General features: G+C 30.8%; 1 protein-coding gene across 3 annotated transcripts; it reads right to left on the reverse strand.

Annotated features, from left to right (window-relative positions):
* Positions 1 to 175: 175 nt before the first annotated feature.
* GlcT (ceramide glucosyltransferase) lies at positions 176 to 19,322 on the reverse strand. 3 transcript variants are annotated; one of them, XM_066301996.1, is made up of 8 exons: positions 18,275 to 18,671; positions 18,025 to 18,166; positions 12,444 to 12,657; positions 11,614 to 11,726; positions 11,292 to 11,557; positions 4,986 to 5,175; positions 2,107 to 2,332; positions 176 to 1,046 (listed from the first exon to the last, which is right to left on the reverse strand). In XM_066301996.1, the coding sequence occupies exons 1-7, from the start codon at positions 18,370 to 18,372 to the stop codon at positions 2,144 to 2,146; spliced, it is 1,212 nt and encodes a 403-aa protein (XP_066158093.1). In that variant the 5' UTR covers positions 18,373 to 18,671; the 3' UTR covers positions 176 to 1,046; positions 2,107 to 2,143. The 3 variants fall into 3 exon arrangements, with proteins under 3 accessions (XP_066158093.1, XP_066158094.1, XP_066158092.1); XM_066301997.1 differs by having other exon boundaries at positions 176 to 2,332; positions 4,967 to 5,175; positions 18,275 to 19,322; XM_066301995.1 differs by having other exon boundaries at positions 176 to 2,332; positions 18,275 to 18,650.
* Positions 19,323 to 20,185: the final 863 nt, after the last annotated feature.

A 20,185-nucleotide genomic window follows, 5' to 3' on the forward strand; every position in this document is an offset into this window, starting at 1 on the left:
AAAAATTAAATATGAATCATTAGAATGAAAAACATGACACCATACATATAAAAAGGAGAGTCAAGTATGTAAGTAATTCTTAAAGTGGTATTACAGATTTGTTCGTAAGTCGCCCTCTCTTGCCAACATTTACTTAATCCGCAAAGGTAAACTTGAAAATAAAAACTACAGGAAATCAATTTCAGGCATAATATATTTAGAATTAACGCATCTTATGAAAGAGATAATTTCGGAAAATTGAACTTATACACTAAGGGACAAAACTTTATATACACAAATAATAATAGAAAATTAAAACTAAAAGTATCACTAAAAAGTATACAGACTTTGCGGTTTTCTATAAAACTAAGTTCTAATTTATAATCGACATTACAGGATGTAAAGCATAGTATTATTTATTTATACATTCTATGCCTTACGATCTCTATAACATGTAGATGCGTTAGGTATAAAGTTAAACCGTATAAAGTGTAGGTACGCTAAGGAGGGAAGTTAAGGGGATAACAAGTTCACGTAATTATTATGCTTAATATATTATGTTTTCTTGAGGTATTTGATAATTAAGTATTTGCCCCCTTTACTTACCAGCTTTACGTATGACAATAATACACCTTTGTATACATTCCGGTATTCACAGTCGCAGAAAGTTTTGCATTACAAAATTAGGTATAAATTTGATGAACAAATTCACAGCTAAATGAAAATGAACCATACTAATATAAATAATTGAATTTACTAATATTAATGAACGAAAAATGAATAATAAAAATGTGTAAAAAGTAGTTTCTTTATCGAAAATTAGAATTTTGCTGTCCAAAAGACGTTCATACGACACTCGATAATTCGACTTATTGTTTTCTTGTTTAATAAAAAAAATTCCAAAAATTTAAAGCATATGACGATAATAAATCCAAATATAATTAAGTAAAAAATTCAATATAAAAATAAATAGTATATAGTTCATATTGATAGCCTGGAATATATGCTTCCTAGAGTTTTTAGGACTCCAATCGCCAATCGTGATGTAAATAATTGTTAATTTTCACCTAAAAACAAACATGAGTATTTGAAATAATGGTAATATCTGTGTCTATCTAGTGTTTCCGTATAACTCCAGTTATTCGAACTTAATTATCTCAAATCGGCTGTAGCGTTAATTTCAGATTAAGATGCACCTAGTAGACAATGAAAATGTTAAATTTGTCGTTAAGATTACAATTCATCTACCATTTTCACAGGTTATACTGCACATTGTTTTTGATGCAAAGTAATTAGTAATTTAAATAATCGTATATGTGTTACTATATACTATGCATATACACATACATATCCGTGAACTATTTTTTTTTAAGAATCACCTTATGTAAAGTATTTATTTATCTGAATTTAATCTGATCCTCACGAATTTGAACAATTAATGGAGTTACAAATATTCGGACTAATTTATATCAGAGGTTTTATTCATGAGTTCCTCAACGAATCGAAGGACCCCTAGCGAAGTATGGTTTAGAACAAAATGTAATAAAGTAATAAAAAAAATAGTGCTTGATAAGAGTATAATAAAAGTATTAAAGCCGTAAAACCATGTACTAAAAATCCGTTCAAAAAAGTGTAAACATTCTGAAAAATACAAATTATTCTAAAAAGGACATATTAATCAAACATAAATAAGTGAGAATTTATGCGCAAAATTATAACTTTTAATCACGATGTACAATGACGAGCACTATCTTTTTCAAAAACTTAGTTTTAAAGTTTTTATTAGCAATTAACAGTGACATTACCATGGAATTGACATAATTCGTAAATTTAATGGTTACTTAACTAAGTAGATATATTTTTGTAATCAGCCATATCCACTTAAAAAAGACAATGCTCGTGAAAAAAATATACTGTGTTGGGATTCATTCGTTGGCTTTTGGCTATTTTATGTATCAATCGGTGTATCTTTGACCACTTATAACGAAAAAATCACTAGGACTATCGTCTATTTATATATTCGGAAGAACTCTCTAATTTAAGATATCTGCGATGTTGCATTCATTTAGCCAATGTGCTCATGGAAAAAAAACTAATAAAGTATATTATTAAGATAGATTCATCTACCTGAGATAACAATACAAATAATTTAATTATTTTCAGTTCAGAAATCGACAGACTTTAATCTAGGTTTGATCTCTTGGGCAATGCCACCCCAGGCTAGCTTGAAACGCCGATTTCTCCACCTTATCGAGGGATCAAATACCGCCAAAATAAAGAGATATGGTCCTGTACATTCTCGGAACAACCATCCAACGATAAACTCGAATTTGCTGAAAGGTAAGGAGCCATTCTGCAAAAGAAAAACACATTATTTGGATTTAAACATACAACTAGATTCACAGCTAATAGCGAACTTAACCTTTGTTACGTAACGAGCGTCAAATTTTCCTGACTTGACATTGGGCTAGTAAAAGCAGAAAAAGTACACCCTGTAAATTTTCTCAATGATTCGGCAAATATAATCGTCTATATCGACGCCCTATATAAGAAATGAATATACGCCTCACAGCTTCTAATTATAATATTAAATACTTTAAACGTCATTGAACTAACCTAAACGATTACAACGATAATTTATTTCACAGAAATCAACACAAATCCGGTTGAGAAATCATCACTAGGATGCACAAAATTAAATTTGAACATTAAATATATCTTTATATAAAATGTTTTACTATAATTCCCCTATAATCATCGACTTAGTGATTTTTAGGACAATATTAAGGACTGTTAACGAAAAATTCACGTAAATTGGATCATTCATGAATTGCGATCAATCAGGTGCTAAATTGGATACTAACCTTCTTCGCTAATAAAATGTACTGAGGGGCGTAATATGTGTTAAAATTATTTTATCATCGTCGCCAAATGATTAATGTTAATATAAAATTTACCTTTTAACATCCTCATAGAATAAAACAATAATTAATTAACATATTTTAATTATACGTTCAAATAAAATGAAAATACTGTGATTCGTAAAGATGATTTAATTAACGAATATACGGGTGGCCTCGTAGCGGCCCAATGGGACAGAGTAAATTAAAGAACACGACAGGGCTTATTTGATACCTATATTTTTTTATTTATACGGAATCAACGCAACTGTCTATTTACTTCTATGAAACAGTAGTTTAAACACAATATCAGGAAACGTACGACAAATAAGAGAAACCAATGCTAACGCATATACGTATGTGCGCCTACATAAGTTTAGAGATTAATATTGAGATTTCAAACTTAAATGAAAGAATAATTATAATGAGAAACCCTACTGAATATTGAAGGTTACTGAAATCGTACTTGCAAGCAGATTGAATGAAAAACTTCGATCGTTATTACAACACTCCATTGTGCATGTGCTACTAAAAAATATCAAGGTACACTTACAGGCCGTAAACAACAAAATGATATAAATAATAATTAACTTTGTAATTGACAATTGGCCATGCCAAGATTTAAGCGCCCAGTTAACATTCATAATGAAGTATCAATTTGTGGCAGATGTGCTCTCCTAAGCACCGTTAAAAGAAGCATTAAGAGGTTAATAGAATTTTTACGATTCCATTTTCAGTACAAGGATTAGGACTTAAGTTCGTTTTACTTAAGTAGACAAGACAAAGAATTATATTCTCCTACGATTAAAATAATTCCACTAATTATCTTTGTTATTGAAGTGACACATTCGTTTATGTAATGACGTTATATTTATTGCATTTTAACAGGTAATTTACACTTGCTCGCTCGTCTTAATGTATCTAATTTTCACACACTCGTGCACTTTAGGCAGCATTTTGGAGAGCGTACTCAGACGATAACTAATCAAGAAAGTTGTCTTTTTTTATAAAAAAATTAGATTATGACACCATTATCTTTATATTTTTAAAATATCGCTGCGGTTTAATATTCATTAATATAATATATCAATATTCAATCATTCAATAACGCTTTATATTTAATAATTAAATGTCAATGTGAAGTAGATAGTGATTCCTTGACAAATAACAGAAAATGGATCGTATTAATTCTAAAATATATTTGGAAACCTCACATTATTGGATTGGACATAATTAAATCATCTCGTAAACCAAACTTTCATTGAAATGTGAAATCAATCTCAGCCATTTTACTATGGCTCATACTCCCATAAAATTTATTATCAAATCTCATAGAGTGATAAAGAAATAGGAAAATTCCCATGACACGCTTAACCAATATCTAGATATTCTATCGATGATTGTTAAAATCTGCAATAGATTTCGGATGATAACTAATAACTGTCAATAGTACTTAATCACATTTTATTGCGATGAAAATTAGAATATTGTAACTTCTGAATGAAGCCATGTGACTGAAAAAATCTGACTAAACAATCAAACAATTTTAATAAACTAAAGTGATTAAACTGATTTTTTGCGAGTCTCGAGCATTGCGACATAATATCTAAAGGTATTTTTAGTTATGGAGTAGCCGCCATAAAAATTCCTAAAATAATATAGTTTGTGATTTTGATTTTTAGACAACGGCTAACAATAAAAAAAAATTGTCACATCAACAGTTAAATCACAACGAACATTTGCAAAACAAGGTGTTAAATAGCAGAAGTATTTCGAAGAAAACAAATTGCATCAGTTGCGTTCTCAAATGAAACGATCTAGAGGAATCTATTTACATTACGTTAAAAAACTAATGTCACATGTATTATTACATACGTGCATTAATTTTGCTGCAGAATCGTAGAGCGTTTACAAATATTTATGTATAAGTAAAAGGAAATTAACACTGTGGTGTACTAGGAAAAATATTTACACTGGTTTGTGCGGTTATTCATCATATCTAATGAGATTATGAGTCAGTGATAGAATATTATGAAATAAAATGTGAATAGCTCTTGATGTAACGAACGACAAAGTATATAATTTACCTGAACAAAATTGACTTACTTGCACTATTGACAATAAAAGCCAATCACACAAAAACCACACCAGAATGTGGACTAAATAAAAAACTAAAGGTTCCCATCTAAACAACAAACTGGTCGCCCATGCTGCGCAGGCACCGATCACCATACACTCGCTTAAGGGCTCAAACACTATCACCAACGGCAACATGGCCATTCGTAGTTTCGCCCATCTGAAACAAAGGACATATTAACATATTATTCAGGTTAAACCAAAATGAACACATTTGAACATCATTATATAATTCCAAGGCATATATTTTAAATCACCCCCCAATCGGTCATAATATTCTCTATTTTTTGCTAAAACTCCCTCCAATGGTACCACCTAATCAAACAGCAGAGAGATTAAAGAATAAAATTAATTTCTTGTCATGCAAGAAAATGTATCAATGTTTATTTAACGTTAGTGAATCACTATTCAAAATTAAACCGACTGATACGAAACAAATAATACATTGATTCCACAAAATAATAAATCAAGTCATAAGCCTAAGAGGAATGACCATTAGTTTACGAACATTACGTCCCTAACTATCTATTTTTTCAACAGATATGAATATGTATAATTTAAGATTTAATAAAAGATAAATTTTCCAGATTTATTGATGGGTACGAACGAGCTGGCCCATCAATATTCTTGAAAAGTTTTGAATATATTAAAGAGAATAAAAAAGATAAATATCGCCCTTAATCACCCCTATTTTAATTCAGAATTTAATTAAGCTGATGTATTTGTATTCTGGATGAGCTGGCATTCAAATTCGTGAGACGATACGTTTATTAAATGAAATCAAAAATTGCTCATTTGAATGTCCAAATAACATTTCACGACACTAAGCTTTTAAATCTCAACACACAAGGGGGGCACTATTTATAATAGATTTTAAATCACATATTTTACGGCGGCAAATTATTCTAGTTTCTCCTATTAACTATGTTCTAAAATACTTCGCTCCTGATGTAAAGGGTGTTCACCTTTCATATTTTTTAATGGTTTTATTCTAAACTTTTTCAGCGTTGTGAGATGTTAATTGAAATTGAAGAATATTGAATTGCATTGAAAAATTTTTCTCAAAACTGCGACCACACCACCCTAAACCGGCGATACAAAACAAAACTGAATATTTCGTTTCCGTTATCTCCGTTAAACCGGAAGAGAAATTTATCATCCAGAAAAATTAAATATTTTACGGTTGCTTTCCCCTGAATTTCCGGCTCACATTGACTCAAGCTTTTGTGAAGTTCCTGGCAGCCTGCTTTTGGAGGACATTTGGTTAGAATTTCAGATAATTGAGCATCCATTGTTAAACCACAGGAAAAAATGCCAAATTATCTCGTTTTCCCGACATTATGAATTTTCCACGAAAAATTTCCCTGACGTCAAACACGGGCTTTTTCTGTTAGAACAAATAAAGGTAACGCTGATATTTTATCTGTTTTGTGAAATATTCATTTTTCCGTCGAAATCTTTTAGCATCCCAGGAACACCAAAACACAATACGAGATTAAAAATAACCTGAATAGTCGATTAAAATATGAACCTAAGACAATATTACAAAGTTTGTTTATTTTTTGTAATGACAATACCACAACTATCTTGACAACAGCTCATTTACAAGGAAGTTTGATAATGAAGGCAACGAAGCCAGTGAAACTATTAGTTGCCCTAACTCATTTGATATTCAAACTATAAATGAACCAAATGGTCTATTTTAAAACTAACGTATCAAAAATTTAAAATCCTTTTCTACACGACATAATTCCTCGTGTTTCATTTCCTCCCATATCGTTATCGTTTACCTATAATTATTTCAGTCAATATAATGTTGCCCGTAGAAACAATTCTTAACATATTATGTTATATACCTTAGGAATGTATTCAGGGAGGTCTTATTGCGATAGTACTAGACGTTAAATGTGAAAGGTAAAAGATCAGTAATAACAATTTTTACAATTACAAAAATGTGTTAAAGGAACGACGCAATTTTGCCGGCATCATATTAATATTAAAGCAGCATTCTAGTATATACGAGTAAGAAATTTCACTTCAAAACGATTTTGGGAAATCGAAAAAGCGAATGGCCCGTAAATTTCGGGCAATTTTTGGATGAGTTTGCAAAAAAACTTAATTGCTCTGAAATATCATTGAGTTAAATAAAGAGACTTCTAATTTTTAAAAAAATCTGAGTTATGGACTTCAAAAACCCATGCCGCCAGGAAGTTATTTCTTATGAATGCTGAGAATTGCGAACGAAAACCACAATGCCAATGCAAGAGGTCATTACTTCCAAAGAAGAAAGTCTTTACGTTCGATACGAAATGACGGTAATGTGAATACGCAATTACAATTCAATGAAGAATCTAAAAATATATGCAATGATGTATATATATAATGCAGCGGAGCATCATAACTTTGGACGTAACTGCTTGTTGGTGTATGAAAATAAGGCCATATTTGCTACCATATATTTAATACAATGCCAAAGGTTATAAAATAGATTTATCAGTTTTCTGTGTTAGCGCATAAACAATTAACAACGCATAATACATAAACGGTAAGGGGAATATCACAAATCACTTAGTCAATCTTAGGAAAACATATATTACCATACCTGGTATCAGAGATATAAATTTCCCTATAGATACTTCATATTTTTATAGTAGGTTCTCCTAAATTTGAGTGGAATGTACAGAGTAGACGAACTAATGTAATTTTCCTTTTTTTATCATGATGACATACACTGTCCAATAAAAGGAAAGGCACCTCTTCCAAAGATGTATAATATAACAGATATATTTGTATTTTTTTCGGCAATAACTTTATTCGCATGAATACGCAGAGCTGGTTTTGGCAAAGCTCATGCCCTAAGCGAAATTTTTTTATCACTGTCAAGTAGAACAATTGCTCGTCCGGGGCCATCATCCAACCTCGCCTCCCTTAAAACCAATACTGTGAATACGGCATTGTTGAAATCAAACTTAGGGTGTTAGAAATCGGTGCGTTATTCAACACATCGCTAATTTCATCATTACGACACTGTCTGTTTGGAAAACGTGTGGTATGAGTCCAACATTGTACATCTTCCCATCACATTTTGACGGCACTGTGTCCTGAATCGGATCAGAAGATCTAAACGAAAGGATATTTAAAGATATAACGTGGTTCGCTAGGAACTTGGACAACTGCATAAAAGACCGCCAGTAACACACAAAGTACGCCTTACGCTGACTGGGCCCCAAACACTTGAGATCGCATTAGAGGACTGTTGTTAATCTATCGAATTACGTGTAATACAATTGTATAAACTGAATTCAAGCTATAACTATATTTCACTTTCAAAAGTTTAACCGGTATATTCAGGAAGGAAATCGCTTGTTAACATCGCTCCTAATTTGTAAATTTTTTATAGGCTGAAACTGCTAGAGTCCAAATTACTACTGCTTACATTTCATAACGTCCTATATCCGAGAACTATTATGGCCGGAAATTTCAGGAAATTATAGGACCTTAATATGGGTTGGGCCAAGTACTTTTAAATATTGAGTAAAACCCTAGCGCACCAAGTTTCTTTAGACCGCCAAATGCAGACATTTGAATGTAAATGCTTTCATAGACTTGCAAGTTTCAAGCAACAATTCCAAAGTTAAATATATTACTTTCGGGCATGCTAAAAGTTCTGCATTGACGTCCTCATATAATTTCAAATGAATCATGCAATCCTTTTAAAATTGCGTCATTTGTTCTCGTAATCTTACGATTCTGTTCGTCCTAAAAGGGGATATCATTCTGATACTAACTAAATCGACCTCTGAATAATGAAGCTTTATATTCGCCATATGGATATTGAAACAATGAAAAAACACGATAATGTGATCATATTGAATTATTCTCAATTAAAATTCTATTATATCTCAGCGAGGTATAAAATGAATCACTAAAACGGTTAGTCTCACGTATACACATTGTTGTCTTTATGACGGACTACTGATAAAATCCACGAAACCGTAACAAATTAGTGTTTCAGCCCTCAACAACACACTCTAACCTATTCCACCAATTACACATCTTGGTCGCTTTTGCGAAAAAAATCTTTTAGTTTATCACAGCTAAAGTATATTTATCAAGGCTAATTTTGGAATATAGATTTAAACACGTTTATATGGGCAATAAATGAAGGGCATCATTTTAGTAAATTACAAAATAGGAAAATGATTTAATGACAATAATCATTAATTAAGACAAAGACTTCAAACCTAAGTAAAACGATGTTATAACAAATGATGTATCAATATAGAGAATCTACATTATTCACCGTATAAACAAAGCTGAGTTTTATATTAGGAATATTTGGGAGTGGAAACGCCGAAAAAGATTACTATTAGTCACAGGCAGTGCTATGAAAATAGTAAGTAACTTCAAATTAACTTATCGTAGGATTTATGTTGGAAATTTAAATGGAATTAGACTATATTCTTATGCCACACCTATGTATATTGCCATTTTTTCGCAATATTCCAACATGGCCAGATTTCAGTATCCATTATTTTTAAAAACATGTAACTGTATAATAAAACTTTCTTCAAACTTTTCCTTGTAAGAAGTGTAACTTAAGTACAACTCCGTTTCGCTAAATCAGTGTAGCGGTAAATACCAACACGAGACTAATATGTATTCGCTACTAGTACATCTATGCGCGTTAGCCCTCAGTCCTGGTACTAAAGAACTTCGCAATATTTATAAACCTTCTCTTGGTCGAATTGTCCGATTGGCGTGTAGTTCGTTAACCGTATCCTCAATTTTTGCACACCTGATTGATGTGCATTATTTAACAGTGAAGCAAATTGCTCTGTAAGTTGTTCCCAAGTTTGCGGCTCCAAGATTCATTAAAAACATACAAATACATACTTACACCAAAAATCGTCATTTAACCCCATATTACTTTATTATGACATTAAGTTATCTAAGGAATAATAAATAAAGTCAAAGTACGAAAAATGAAATTAGGTGAAGGTGGTTTTTCTTGGAGATAGGAGGGCAGTAATTGAAAATTTGGCTTAGTGCGCCAGACGTGCTAAAACCATCTTGAATATTTTCACATTACTGGCCATATATACTGCAATACACTAATGAACCAACAAAGTTTCAATTTAACTGATAACTCGTATTAAAGATTCACAAATGCAATTGAATACTCTATATTATCTTAACTCCTTAAAATGCATGTGGTGGTCTATGACTTGGTCTTCCAAATTTTATCTTTAATTATTCGACAGTTAATTCGAGCAGCTTTTCAAGTGAAAAATGTTTATTGTTTTAATAGGCATACCCACGTGCATCAACGTAAGTGAACGTTAATTTATGACTCAAATAACAATTAATTTTTTGAAATCATGGAATTAAGGAAACTAATCGTTTTTGTAGGTGTTATCGCTATAAACATTTCGATAGTTTTCGCTGAAATATAAGTAAGTAAACTTAGCGTAAATTTAACGAAATAGTTCAGGGGTAATGAAATATTTTCCCAATTTCAGATGAAAAACGCTTTAGTGAATTTTTTAAAATGAAATGTCTGTAAATATGGTTGTTTGCTACTGACAGGTTATTGACTGTCCCTATATTTTTCTGTTGGCAACCGCATATTCGATCGTCCTTAATACTCGAACTAGAAGCAAAAGTTCGGTTCCGGCTATTTTTAATAAACCTTTTAATTATTATGTTAGTGACATAAATATAACCGCTATTTTATTATGACACTTTTTTGAATAAATACCACTAATATTAAGGAAATTATTATTAATATAAAATAAATATAATTTTTTTAATTCAAAATGAACTGTGATATGTTGGAAATAATTTTTTAAGTAGTAATAGTACTTGAAGTTACTTTATGTTCAAAAAAAGTTTCTGCCGCAAGTACAATGATTTACTATCTGTCTGGGCATCAGCAAGGGTCTCATTTTACCCCCATCGCATATCCTACGAAAAATATTATGTGTTGAAATGCTTTATTCAAAAAATAACAACATAACCATTGCGCCCGACACTTACTTTAATCGATATCCCAAAAAAGACAGCCTCATGAATACATTTTTTGAAAGTGAATGAAATCCTGTTAAGTTATGCGACATTTAACAACCCAGTACGGAAAACTTAAAGTATTGAAGATGATGAGGAAACTCCAACAAATATAATTGAAACGGCAGTTGCAAATCGTTCCATTCCAAGCACCGCAATTTCAGCAGTTGTGTTTTCCCTTTATATAAAAATTAATTAAATAAAACTTACCTAGTAAGTCGTGCTTGAAAACTGTGCACGTCACACACACCACAATTTTGCAAGGCTGGTTGGCTACTAATCGTCGTCTTCCAACCATGGTCTAAAAAATGTTTAGAAATGAAGAAATCTTCTGCCAGGTAGCTACCAAATGCCTTGAGGCCACCCTGCTCTTCTAAAACACATTTGCGCATCAGCGTAGACATGCCCGTGTGGCAATTGACTCGAACGCAGTCAGCAGATAGATACATGCGCGATTGGGCAGTTCCAAAGTAAATCTGAAGCAAAATATGCGCATCAGCTATAAGACTGATTGTAGATGTTAACATATTACTTTTTCAAGTGCCCCCGCGAAACCATTCCTATCGGACGTGAATGGCATTTGATGCACAATGCCTGTTTGCTCTGTCATATGATTTACCATATCTTGGAGAGTATCTTCCTTCACTACAAGTGGAATTGAACGAAATATTAGAGCTGTAAAGAACTCCCCTAGTTTTATTATTTATAAGCTTGCTTCTAATTCGGCGCCAATAAAATTGTTTTAGTTCAACGAATAAAACTTGGCAATATAGCCGCCTCTAGTTTTACGGTCACATTCAAAAAGCTTAGAATAAAAACTCGCATTACGGTTGCAACGAAAGTAAACTTTCGTTAAAGGACCATATCCTAGCTGACAAAACTGTATGGCGGCAGTAGCAGGATAAATTTTAAATGCAAAGGAATTTTTTCAGTAAATATTAGGGTTGTGATGCTCTAATTAACCACAAAATACGTTTTAAAAAATGTTGGAATACCATGTTTTGTACGGTAAATATAAAACTGATAAGGCGCAATTATAGATCAACATGTAAGAGACTTATTCCTGGTAATATTGTTTACATCATCAACATGGATAAATGTATCACTATGATCCAAAATTTCTAATAAGTACAGCTAACATGAGAAGGAAACTATTACTAAAATTACAGTGGTAAGGCTAGAAATATAAACCAAATATGCGACCACATATTATATCATATTACCACGGTTGCGTAGAGTGCACATGCAGGTTATTTGTTATACACTAAGTAAGCAACTTATCAAAAATCTGTATGTTATTTATATTTTATTTAGCGGAAGTTTATTTACAGCTCAAATATACATACAAAGTACTATACTTACTGCGAATTCCACTATCCGAGATTAAAATTAGATCATAATTTGATGCTTCAAATGCCGTATGCATATTATTAATCTTTGGATTAACACCTACTGTAGAACCACCAGTAAAAAGCCATATGGGGATATCTTTTTCTTTTCGATATTTCTCAATTAAACTATTTACTACCTCTATTGCAGGATCTTTCTCATCTTCTATACAAAACAACAACTCATACTAAAATAGAAAATGCCTATGAAAATATTTGGAATATTATATGAACGTAAACAAACGTAACGTATTTGTACTCAACGGTTATGATACTAAGCATGCCAATCTGCTAATTCAGAATCAGCTAAATATTTTCTGAACATATTTTTGCAATTAATTTGTTTAAGCATGGTATGAAAGATGGTACATGTGGCACACCGACAAAAATTGTATTGTACCTTTTTTAAACTTGGAAAACCTTGACAATGGTAAACAATACATATATAAAACGCCTCGACAACCTGTATTAGCTATATTTAAACTTGGCAGACGTAACTGATACTAATAAAATAACGTCAATCCAATTTCTATTGCATTTTTATTTAGTTCGTGTCACTTCACAAGAATTTTAATGGAACCACTTTTCCATATTCCTTGAATTAATTTATAAAACCATTAGTGAACATTCTATTTTATTTAATAATGCATTGGTTACTTATCCACTAAAATAACTTTTTAATTTTTTAATGATTTTATTTATTTTACGGTTCATTTTGCGAATTATGCACACGAAAAATACTTATTAAAGACGTTTTTCTTAAATAGCCATTCCATGTTTACAAACGAATAGATTATTGCGTACATCTTACATAACATATATTCTTTCTTAATTTCACTCTCCTATTTCAAACGTTTTTGATACTAACTTTTTTTATGAATAAGTACTCAGCAACACATAGAAATTTTAAATGGTACAAAAAGGCTTGACCGAAAAAATATATATTATCCTGCATATTTTAAATCACTTTGACATTGAAGATAACCTACAGGAAATATTTGTATAATCTAAAAAGCTTTAAGAGTTCTGCGGAAAACATTTTTTATATCTTAAACTTTGCTGCCACTATTATATCGCAGAAACTAATGATTTTCACGGATATATATAGAATCTTTCAAAATTGAAAAACCTCGTATGAGTCTGTATTGTGAAACCCATTCGGGTTTTAAAAAATGATGTGGAAAGAATAAAAGAATTTTGGTATTCCCAAATTCCGAAAAAAAAAAATCCGAACACTTTTGGATCCGTAGATTTGATTGAGTTTATAAATTAAAATTTTTTTCAGGAAACTTAACACAATTTCATCAAAAATCAAGTGAGATAAAATTTAGGCATTTGAACTAAAAACTTAAGAAAAATATTAAAACTTAACAGTGGCGTACAAGTAAATTTTTCTAAAGGATTTTACAGACCAAGTTCTCAGAAAATACACTATCCTGTATAGTTGTCGGAGGCAATTTAATCTCGTATTAAGCAGCACCTATTACTTAATATGCATATAAAATTCAAAACCTTTATCTTCAGTAGATCAATCACAGTAAAATTAAAACCGATTTTTTCATGGCTTTTAACACCCTATAACTCTGTTGTCGATTGAGATTGGACAAATACTTATATGAATTTTTTTCTTTATTTTGTAGTAAGTATACATACCTCAAATAATGCCGTGCAATTATAAACCACTAATATTTACATGATATACTTGATTTAAAATTAGATCATTTTTCCACCAAATATGCGTCAAAATCCTATATATTATTCTGAGCTATGTATAATGTTTTACTCTCGATTTTACTATAATATTAACGCATTTTAGTAAAATATGTGCAAATTTTTACTTACTCTCTAATTACAATCTTAAGGCTGAAAATTTTTCACCATGCATTTACTGACAACAAAGCGAAGATAATGAGAGAAACTTGGTGAAAATGTTATGATAATGGGAGCATATTACTGTACTTTAAGCGCATAAAAACATACAAACTCCACTAATAACTTTTTATTCATCAACTTCACTGCTCTCCTACGAGTACGGAATTCATAAAACGAACGAAAAAACCCCGGGTCACATTAATAATCCTCCCTGAATCTTAACAATTATGTAATTCATAAAATATTTGCTTGACTTTTAATATAAACAATTAATTTTATTCCACTTTATAGAACGAAAAATACCACAATTTATATACAATTAACCTACTCCGAGAAGTGCAAATTTGCAAAAGATTCTTAATTTACTAAACCTTCAGCTTATCCTACGATTAGCAACGTTTAAGCTTCAACCGTTTATAATTTTTCTTTTTGCAGAAGGTTATCTATAATACACACAGGGGAAGCAGGAATTACACTTCATAGCAAAACGCAAATTGGTTAAATTTGAAATAGTAAATAACATACAGTGACTCGCATTAATATTCGGATACTATGGTATTTTTGGAAGTATTAGGTTTTTTACTAATTTATTCTAAACTAACATTATTTATTACGTAATCTTTGGTTACAATAATATTTTTAGTATATATAAATACATTTTTGATCTTTTAGAATTTATTATATACAAAGATAATATCGAACAAAGAAAACAAGGAATAATTTTACTATCGCAAAAATATTCGGACACGGAATGCGATGCGATGCAGTGCAGGTAAAAAATAATAGAAAAACATTGCATACAGAGTTTTTTATGATCGTAAAAGATTAGAGATGCGTCAGACTCAATTTTCTTGTTAGTTGTGTGCAGAGGGGTTTGAAGGCGAACTTATTACTTACTAAAATTCACATTATGAAGCGAAAAGGCAAAAATACTTCTTTTGACATACGACAATTGATTATTTTTCATCACGATAAAGGCAGATCGTATCGAGAAATCGGTAATTTGTTAAATATAAGTAAAAGTATAGTTGGTGATATAATTAGAAGATTTGTTCAAGAAGATCGGATTGAATCAATTCCGCTAAAAGGACGCCCGAAACTTATTGATGAGCGTGATAAGCGTAAAACTATTAAACAAATTAAAATAAATCCTGGACTGAGTGCTCCTAAATGAACAGCTGATTTACTAGAATACAGTAGCAAAAAAGTACATCCTGACACAGTTCGCCGATTATTAAAAGAAGACGAGTACAACGGAAGAGTAGCTCGAAAAAAGCCATACATATCGGAAGTCAATTGCAAGAAACGTCTCGCCTTTGCTCATGAATTCGTTGTTAAAGAGAAAACATACTGGAAAAGCGTTATATTTGCTGATGAAAAAAAATTCAATATTTTTGGATCCGATGGTTGTAAAATGGTATGGGGCAAAAAAAATGAAGAGCTAAAAATTAATAATCTCCGGCCTACTGTGAAATACGGTGGAGGGAACATAATGGTTTGGGGCTGCATCTCAACTGAAGGAGCAGGCGAATTAGTATTGATTGAAGGAAATTTAAATAAAGTTATGTACTTGGATCTTTTAAGACGAAATTTACTAAAAAGTGCTGAAAAATTAGGTATAAGAGACAATTTTAAATTTTGCCAGTATAATAATCCAAAACATAAGTCGCGTTTAGTTCAAGAGTATTTATTATATAATTGCCCGAAAGTATTAAATCATCGTGCACAATCAACTGATCTTAACCCCATAGAAAATCTATGGGAATTTTTAGACCGTAAAGTCCATAATAAGCCAGTCAACTCCAAAAACGAATTAAAACAACGATTAGTTGAAAAATGGCAACGTATACCTGAAGATTACATTAAAAAAATAATTGAAAACATGCCGAAACGGCTACAAGTTATACAACATAAAGGCAATCCTACGAAGTATTAATTTGTTTATGTTTTTTTGTTTACAAATATTATGTTCCTGGTATGTGTCCGAATATTTTTGCGATAGTAAAATTATGCCTTGTTTTCTTTGTTCGATAGTATCTTTGTATATAATTAATTCTAAAAGATCAAAAATGTATTTATATATACTAGAAACATTGTTGTAACCAAAGATTACGCAATAAATAATGTTAGTTAAGAATAAATTAGTAAAAAACCTAATACTTCCAAAAATTCTATAGTGTCCGAATATTAATGCGAGTCACTGTAGGTATTGAATTATACATTCGGCAGTATAATGCATTATTTAATGCCTAGATACAACAAACTATCTCGTTAAGATAATTTTTCATTTTACGAGTTTTGACTTTGGTTGAGATACAAACTGCAAGTTTCAACTTGATACAGGTCAACTAAGGAAACTTATTATATCAAATTACATATACAAATAATAATTTGCAGGAGATCTCTCAGGAAACGTACTTTAATATTGTTGGGTTTGACATGCGGTCGCCGCAGGTAAAAGACGGGCAAAAAAGGTTTATCCGGGATATCGACCCAGTGATTTATTGCTTCCTTAGAATATGTGGAATATTCTAGTATGTTTGCATATTTTAATGTTTGTAAAAAAATTATGGAATTTTCTAGGCGTAAGATCTTGAGTTATACAAGGAGACTTTTGTTAAGAGTAAGGTTAGTCTAAAGACTAATACAGCTATAGGAAAATAATTGTAATAAGCGTTTAGTAAATAGAACTCAAGGTATTTGGAAGTGACATAGTGAGTGATTAGTGGACTATTAGTTGGTGAAGAATATTTTAGAATCATTTGAAGAAAATATCTAAGTAATATGTAACTAAAAATGAGAATAATAAATAGATAATAAGCAAAAAAATCCAGTATATTATATAATATAATAATAATATCATAATAAGTAAAAAATGTGTATAATACATGTAATTTTTAGCACTTAGGATCACTTGGAAAATAAAGATTACCATAACCATGCTATAAAAAATCACTTGTAATAGTGGATGAATTAACAAATATGTAAAAAAATTATAGAATCGAAAATAAATAAAAAGTATGTTCAAAAAGTACTTAATTATTATAAATATTAAATAACAAGTTTAATAAAGGCAAAGGTGCTTACACCCCCGTTTCATTTTTTTAAATTTTAGTTAATTACAAAATTTGGTGCTTCTAAGTGAGAGCATAAATCCTAATATTTGCTGTAATTAGACACTGATCATACTTGGAACTGATTTCTTGAAATTTAACCAGTTTTCATTATTGTCCACATTATTCATTCTTTGCATAAACAATATATTTAAGCAAATAATGATTTGCAATGACAAAATACGAAAGGATTCAATAGTTAAAGAGGTATTTAGTCAAATGAATACCTTCTGAACATTTATTCTTCAATAAAATCCTAACCAAAATTTCTTAAAATCAGAAGGGGAATTAATCATATAGCAACTTTTAAAATAAAGGATTACTTGACCAGCTACTGAAATAAGTAAAATTAGTATCTACCTGTCACTTTGACATTTTGAGCCATTTTTATGACAAAAAAAAGAAAATGTTGACATTGAAGTATCAAAATAATGTATAATATACATATATTATCGCACAAGTGGTCTAAACTTGCTGGTGACACCTCATAAGGTTCAAAAAACAAAAAGGGGGCAGTATTTTTATTTATAGACCGAATATTGGGTAACTAATTATTTTTAAGGAACTTACTTTTGGGTATCTCAATGTAAAAAATGTTTCTAAATTAGAAACTAAGTGAGGATCTACACCCATGAGAGGTTTTAGAATAGATACTCCAGGATATGCATCATCTCCTGGCAAATCTTGAACTTTTTTGTGCAGTCTGTACTTTCTGAAAAATGGTAATTATTCATTTTGAGGAGAGGTACTCACATTAATTGAAGGCATTTGAGGTTAGTTTAATAGAAAACTTATAATGTAATAAGAGTCTAAAACTTACCCATGGAATATTGCTATTAAATGTAGTAACCACATAGCACACCAAAAAATGAAAAAAAATATAGCAAAACCATATAGGGTGTAAATCATTGGCGCCATTTGATTTGTTTAGAATTATTGGTCATTGATTCCTTACTATATATTCGATATCACATTTTAATTATACATATTTAAAACTAAATAACTACACTAAAAAACGAAAGGTTTACAAGCAAATTACACATTACGGTTCCGTAATGATCTTCCAGTCCTCGTCGATATTTTCGAGGACTGAGCGAAACTACGTTCGAAGTGCAAACAACAGCACTGCTGAAAATGCGAATGACAAACCGTGACTCGCGAGAAAGTGTCAAATGTCAACATACTCATGACGTAACCTCCCCCTCCTATATTTGTAACACCTTTTTAGGTTTAAAACAGAACAAAATTTCATTTCTAACATATCTCTTTTTTCAATAGTATATATCAAAGAAAGAAAGACATAATATTACTTTTAAGTGGCCTTAATGGAATGATACTTCAACATTCACTTATGGTACTATCTTTTTCTAACTTTTTCGGACAGATCTAGAAATATCCAGCAACGTACATCTATACTAAATAACAGTTCATGTGTACTCAATGAAACGAGACAGGACTGGACTAGGCAACATAAGTATATATAATGGTTACCTTCGCTGTTTTCACTTAAAAATAAAAAATAGGGGCCAAATTCGTTTAGCCTAAAACCACTTTTACGTTAATGGTTTATATAATAAAATCAAAATAAAATATACTATAAAGACATAAATCTGCTTTTTCATTCCCTTATCCACGCATTTTCAATCCACATGGGTCCACGTCTATTGTTATTTTTACAACTATCTAAATGATGCTGTAGCACTTAAATGTGTTTTTGAATTACTTTTCCGTTCAATAGAAGGAAGAACTTGAACTGACACTGATACAAAGAAACATTTCCAATTAAAACATCGCACGACATATATAAAACATTGCTGGATTAACAAAGTTTCCCTGTCCAAACTGTTTAGAAACTGTTTGGCCATTTCTCTAATCGATCACTGAAATGTACTCATGCATTCTTTAGATTCGCCTTTTAATTCAAAACAAAGATCAAAGTACGTGGTCTGATGGAATACTGAAATGAATAAATTTGTCAGCAACTAAGATGTCACATATACTATACAGGGTTGTCCACTAAACGCGCGTTGGGCGATTACGGCCTAATTTATAGTTTTTTTTTGGAAAATTATTTTTACAGTTATGTATACAACCTTATAACGTATATTTTAAAAATATTTTCATTTGTACAGAATCTGTCATAAAAAAAGTTGTTTGGTTTAATGGAACATCTTATATATTATTCAATTTTTAGATTCTACGTTCAATTTTAATACATGTTTATTAACACGTTGGCAATCTTAAAATGAATAGTTTTCAAGATATGTGCAATTGAATATTGAAAGTGACAGTTACAGATGTTTGAAAAATTACAAATGGGTAACAAATGAAAAAGTATTTACGAACTGTTTTTTGTTACAATACAATAGAAGATCAGTATTTTAATATGGTATCAAACTTTTTTTGACACTTTCTACAGTGTCCACCAAAATAAAATCACCTTGAACATCAAAAATGGTCCAAACTTATAAATTTCAAATGGAACCCTATTATTATTTTGATATATTATGGAACTACATCGCGAAAGAACCCATATTCACATTTAATTACCTATACTAAAGTTGCATAGTTTTCATGTAATTTTGTTTTACAAGTTTATGCATGGGCGGTACATCTCTAATTCTAATTTGTAAAATGAATATGATGGAAGCATCTATGAACAGGCCGCGTTCGATGCGCACTTAGTGAACAACCCTGTACACATATACTTTATATATGTTTTACTTTTATC

This window comes from Euwallacea fornicatus, chromosome 3, assembly GCF_040115645.1.
Source record: "Euwallacea fornicatus isolate EFF26 chromosome 3, ASM4011564v1, whole genome shotgun sequence".
NCBI lineage: Eukaryota > Metazoa > Arthropoda > Insecta > Coleoptera > Curculionidae > Euwallacea > Euwallacea fornicatus.

Bases quoted from the DNA above. Each gene is read 5' to 3' on its own strand.
- GlcT (XM_066301996.1), bottom strand. From the start codon at position 18,372: ATGGCGCCAATGATTTACACCCTATATGGTTTTGCTATATTTTTTTTC. The intron at 11,727-12,443 runs GTAAGTATAGTA...TTCCACTTGTAG, and splicing joins CTCGGATAGTGGAATTCGCA to TGAAGGAAGATACTCTCCAA. The intron at 2,333-4,985 runs GTAAGTCAATTT...TTTCTTTTGCAG, and splicing joins TTTTATTGTCAATAGTGCAA to AATGGCTCCTTACCTTTCAG.